Here is a 6,210-nt window from a genome sequence, read left to right as displayed (position 1 = left end):
GCTTAGCCGTGGATGAGTCCACTGACGTGTAACAATGCTCAGCTGTTAGTTTATGTTAGGTTTCATAACACAGAGCAGAAAGCATTCTGAGAAGACCTACTGGTATTACACCTCTTCAGACCAGTACATCAGAAGAGAACATTAAAAATTTTAATCGCGATTAATCGCATAATGTCGATAGTTAACTCGAGATTAATCGCAAATTAATCGCATATTTTATCCTTTTATTTCTGAAAGTGTAATAGCCTGTTTGGGCATTTTAATGTGCAATTTTGCAATAAATGACACTAATAAAATACATGCTTGTACAAAACATATTTTTATGTTATTTTTCAAGCACTTTTCAGAACTGGAATGAAAACATCCTGGTGCCAAATGTTAAACTCTGGACTATAATGGCTAAATGACTAATCATGACGCCCTGATGTTTACACCATGTGTAAACAAATGTGTAAATAAATACCTGTTTTCATGCCGATATATTTTTTTTTTGCCTCTTGAACAAAGCTAGACATGGTATTATGCATAAACATATAAATTAATAAAAATTGTACATTTCAATAAAGTCAAGTTTTGTTAATTTCTTCACTCTCTCACACATCTAATTCTGAGCTTTCACACCAACAACAATAATTTCTTTGAATATTTTTGCTTGCCGTTTATATCCATATTCATAGTTTAAGCCTGGAAAAAGGTTTTAAATCTCCAGGTCATTCCAGTCTTACACTTTGCTTGCAACTGGGCAGGAGCTTAGTACCCTGAATGAGACTGTTTAGCAACTGTTTAGTAACTCCAGGTCCTTCGTTTGGCAACGTGATTCAGCCTTAGTTTGTCAAATACAGAGAAAACAAATTAATAAGCATTAAAGTACGGTTTATGGGTTGGGTTTCTGCAATTTAATCAACGTGTAAAAGCTCATCTTCAGAACCAATGTCTGATAAAATGGTGATCTGCACCATGTAATCTATTTTCAGCAGTTATCACCGGTTATTGCACCGTTAACTGCAGAAAATACGTGCAGAGTTGCTCTGTCTGCCTTTACTACCGTCGGCTCCTATGGCGGAGGGATAGTTCAGCTGGATACAAAGTGTGGGCAGTGCAGGCAGGTCTCATAATAACCCCTATTTCGTCACTTATTTTAGAGCCCAAATAAGCGATTTCACTTTCAGAAACGTGCCCAAAAAAAAAAAGCAACCCGTGACTCATGAAATTTAGAAGCGCTTTTAGAAAAAAGAAGCCCAAAGTCGCATGTGTCCGAGGGTAAAAGAAACGCGCGGTTGCTACAGTTTTCTAGCACTCTTGAAACTATGGAAAGCGCAGAGGGTAAAAGAAACACAGTCCGGAGAGCGCGGCGGGGGGAATAACATTAGGGCGATTAACGCCGACAAAAAAATTGTTGGCGTTAAAATGGGTTTGTGTTAACGCGTTTAACTGACAGCACTATTATATATATATATATATATATATATATATATAATGAATGTTCTTCATTTACAGTGACCTTTAAACCATTAATGCTATTACTCCTTTTCATGACAACTCATAATATATGAATTACATGTTTCCCGTAGCTTATTCCTTATTCCTAAATTCAACCAAGATATTCTCTTTTTATCCTTGTAGCTTGTAGTGTTAAATAAGACTAAATCTTTTTCATTTGAATCAAGGTGGCACTAAAATTATCTCTAAGACTATTAACAGATGTTAAACGGTAGTTATTCATTACTGTAATATATTTGTTTCACCAGCAGGTGTCAGCCAAAATCATTTTCTCAAAATTCTTTTTTTTTTCTTTTTTTATACTTGGAACCCTAATAAATAATTTAAAAACAGACGAAACACAATAGGGTTCTCTGCACACAGTGCAGACGAACGGCATAGCCGTTCGCCTGCGCTGCGGGCTTGGAACCCTAATAATTTAAAAACACACGAAACACAATAGGGTTCTCTGCACACAGTGCAGACGAACAGCATAGTCGTTCGGCTGCACTGCAGTCTTGGAACCCTAAATATTTAGTATAGAACCGTCCGGTCAAAATGAAGCTGCTCAAACTAAGAACAGGCTAATTTAGAGCAGTTCCTGTAAAAACTGCTTATTTTAAATCCAAGTTTTGAAACAAATTTAAAAAAGATTCCATCAAAGAGGGCGGGGACACGCGGAAACGGGAGGAGAGGGGGCTATGTTCAAGATGAGGGGTAGCAGCCGCAAGCTTGATTTGCCATCATGGAGAGTGAGCATAGTTATGCTGGTAGTTACGCCACGGTTCGGTCTTTTGAAGAGGATGATTTTTCATTCCCTCGTCCCCCGAGATTGAGGGAGGCTTGTGTAGCCCAGTGGGCCAGAGCCTTATCAGTTTGAGCCGCTGGCTCAAGGTGCTGACTGAGCAATGCCTGAAGCCGGTGCTGCCAAGTGGTGAACAGGATTGGTCCCAGTTATATATTATATTTATTTCCCTCTTTGTAATCCAGCCGGGATCACCAGCAGCTTTGCGCGTCATGATTCATTTGTAATGTGGACACGAAGCATGGTAGATCTTCTCTTTGCTCTGACTGCAGGCAGTTTTCAATACAAGGGAAGGCAGACAGGAAAGTTCACAGCAACCGCGGTTAAGTTAGTTTTAGGTTGGACAGTGGACCATCGCGCTCCGCAGTTTCAGTGGCATCTGCCTCCTGTTTGAGCCAATACAAGGAGGTTGATCTGTGGCTGCAGCTCTCTGCTAGCTGGCTGGCTGTTGAAGCCGCAGAGTATGAATATCCAATAATCAACCTAATACTTACTTCACCGTGATCTTACACCAGCCTCAAGACACTAATGGCAGAACAATTGGTTGTTAAATTCGGCAAAAACACATAAAAAGTTGGTAGATCTGTTTCTAGTCGCTTTTTTGAAGAAAAAAAAAAGTCAGTCCAAGGTTTGAAAAGTGCAACAGTGCTCGCTATGGAGGAAAAACATGGAGGGAGCAGTGTGTTGTTATTTTTTTTAAAGACGGAGCTGGTTTATACCCCACAGCGACACTATATCAGCATTACGTCACAGAGCGTGAATATCCAATATCAAACCCAATACTAATTTCACTGTGGTCTTACACCAGCCTTTTCCCGGCTGCCACAAGACACTAACGGCAGAACAATTGGTTGCTCTCACATAAATTCGGCAATAACAAATAAAAAGTTAGTAGATCTGTTTCTAGTTGTTTTTTGAAGAAAAGAGTCACTAGAGGGTTTGAAAAGTGCAACAGTGTTCGCTATGAAGGCAAAAGATGGAGGGAGCTGTGTGTGTGTGTGTGTGTGTTTTTTTAAAGAGAGCTGGTTTTATACCCCACAGTGACAGTTACCAACGTCAGTATATCAGAATGACATCACATCAACCAAAAGCAATTTTAATTAAAAATTTAATGCAAGACCACCGTTTAGCCCTGGGGGGGCGCTACACTCACGACTTTAGACACAAAAACAGGATTTCAATAAATATGCAATAATTTTTCAAAATAATGACCAGGATATGTAGTATTATAACCATGTTATATATACAACCATGTTCACAGTTTATTGGCAAAATAAGTTGTTTTGGAGATTAGTTACCCTTTAATGAAGCATAGCTATTTTATTCCGCAGTAAGAAACAGTATCAATGTTTTCATGGAAAAGAACACTTAAGATCAATGCAAAGATGTTTCACTAGGTTGACGCCCAAAGCTACCACTGTATCACTAACCTGTGAAAGATCCCCTCCTCTTGCACTGCATATAAAGATCCTTCCAGCAGCTCCTTGGCTCCAGGTTTCTTGTCAGCATAATAAGAGATCATCTCAGAGGCCATTGTGTCAAACCCTTTATCATTCTGTCTGACCAAACGACCATAGAAGACAGATGCTGTCTTAATGTAGAGAGGCAAAACCTGTGAGCAAACCAAATGAACATTTCCAGAATTGACAGGTCTTTTAACTTATTACAAAACACATAATCATTAATTTAATTCTTTCATGTTTCTATTTATCCAATGTGAAGGAAAATGTAGTATAACATGAGTTGCTATGTGCAAAAACAGCATGCCAAAAAAGAGAGACTTTCTCACTTCAATGACTCCAGATGTGGGGAACGCAGACTGATCCAACTGAGAATTGAACCTGTGACGATCAAGACACACACTCCTGTCCCTTTTTGGGGTGGGTGGGGGGTGGGGGGTGGGGGAGAGAGAGTTATTGGTGCTGGAAGAATATATATATATGGTATATCACCATTTCCTAAGCTTGTTCAATTAAATTTTATTTATATATATCTAGCGCCAATTCACAACTCAAGCACTGTCAGAAATGCATTAAGCTATTGCATGTATGTGTGATGAAACCAACTCTGTGCCACAGGTGAATAAGTTTCAGCAAGAATTGAGATACATTTTTTTATAAATTTTTTGATCAGTTTTCTTTTTCAGTAACTCTGCTGTCAGAAACAACATGATGCGTGAATTGCAGAAGCAGATGAACCCAAGTGATGTATACCCAGGTACATACAATAAAGTGAGGTAAAATTGTCTGTCATGGTTCAAAGATTTGGGGCAAACAAACAAAAAGAAAACAAAAGCCATTGTGGTAAAGCATAAATCTTTTCACTATGGTGCAGACAAACTTGAAAAGGTATTGACACACCCGTCAAGCAATGTAGGTACAATGGATGAATGCTCAGAATCTGCACAGTTGAAGCAAATTATGGTTTCCAGTGACCTGTATGCTACATTTTCCTTTCCACAGTTTGCAGAGGCTTCCTGAGTAAACATAGTAGTGTATTCACTGAAACTAAGCAGCTCATTAAGATCGCTTTGGTCATACCACTTGCAAGTTTGTCACTTCAATTGAAATTTACCACACAAAACAGAATAACTCAATAAATTCATTAAATAAAGCAAACCTTGAAAATCTGATGTTGATTTCAGATGATACATGAATTCATGATCTGAAATCAACATCAGATTGCCAAGGTTTGTTTTATTTATTGAATCTTGGCCCAACCCAAGAACAGTTTAATTATAGCAGAGCTCAAATTAAATGAAAATAGATAAAGCAAATGAGACAGAAGACTAAACAGTGCATGGAAGGAATGAGCTGCTGTGGATTTCATGAGCAGCACCATGTTTCTGGTTGTGTACATGTCTGAGGAGCTCCCTTGGACCAAAAACATGAACCTCAGGCCTTATCGTCAAGACTCCTCAACAGCTTTATCCACCAAGCTGTCAAGAAGCTGAACTCTGTCCACTACCTTCCCCACTGATCCCTGTTCCTGGATGTAATCCTACTCTTGCTTTCATTTTAACTAATTACTTTATCTTGTTTTTGTTTGAGAGAAATGGGATTTTGATTAATCTGTATGTCCCACATATGTGGTAAGTTGATAAGGGTAAAGCTTGATTGAGAAATTGTTTAGATGATCTCTGTTGACAGCTCAGCAAAGACAGTGGGAAAGTGAACAGTTAAAATATTTAAGAATTTTATTTCAACAAAGTTGTTACTATTGTAGCAGAAAATCCCCAAAACAGGTAAAGAGAGGAGAATAAAGACGAAAAAATGAGATAGCAACAGATACAGCTATGATGATAACTCCAGAAGATTAAAAGGGGTAGTAATGAATGTATTTTACCATGAGTCCATGGTAAAATTTGACAATACAGCAGTGATGCTGTAGTGCTGTTTAAATCATCAAACATTTCATGCAACACTTTGCCGGCTTTATTCTAAAAGCTTAGCTAACATTTAAAAAAAAGGTGTCTCGTCTTAAAGGAGCAATAAATGATATTTCACCACTAGGTGGGGCTTGAAATGTGTGACTAGCTGCGCCTCTCTTTACCTCGCTCTAACTGCCAGCCAGCCCCTCCTTTCCCCTCCCATTCTCACGCGATGCCTCCTATGCGCATATTTATAAAGGCTAAAAACACAATAAAACAGCATCACCTGTTAGAGGAACTTGTCTAGTGAATAAGTAATTCATAACGCAGTTAGCAAGTGAACATTTTGATCTGATGTTGGTGCTCTCCGCAATATTGCTCCAACGCGCCACTGCTTTGACTGGCATTTTATGGCAGGGACGGACTAAGCCCTGAGTGGCAGCTGTTCACCTGGAAGTACATTACGGCTGCCAAAAATCAAAACTGCGATATATTTCAACAATTGCTAATTTTTTTGCATTAACCATAAGCAACAAAAATGGCCTGTAGATAAAGA

The 6,210-nt window shown here is 38.8% G+C and overlaps 1 protein-coding gene across 2 annotated transcripts in view; it reads right to left on the bottom strand.

Moving 5' to 3' along the window:
• Window positions 1-6,210, bottom strand: part of tdrd12 (tudor domain containing 12) — a 277,622-nt gene that overhangs the window by 82,695 nt on the left and 188,717 nt on the right. For both annotated transcript variants that reach the window (XM_036130848.1, XM_036130849.1), the window contains 2 exons: window positions 4,074-4,155; window positions 3,715-3,896 (listed from right to left, as the gene is read on the bottom strand). In XM_036130848.1, the coding sequence (XP_035986741.1) occupies window positions 3,715-3,896; window positions 4,074-4,155 (264 nt within the window). The remainder of the gene's footprint in view (window positions 1-3,714; window positions 3,897-4,073; window positions 4,156-6,210) is intronic.

The sequence above is a fragment of the Fundulus heteroclitus genome, unplaced genomic scaffold (genome assembly GCF_011125445.2).
Source record: "Fundulus heteroclitus isolate FHET01 unplaced genomic scaffold, MU-UCD_Fhet_4.1 scaffold_39, whole genome shotgun sequence".
NCBI lineage: Eukaryota > Metazoa > Chordata > Actinopteri > Cyprinodontiformes > Fundulidae > Fundulus > Fundulus heteroclitus.
Note: the sequence above shows the minus strand (reverse complement) of the source record. Positions and strands in the feature narration are given on the sequence as shown.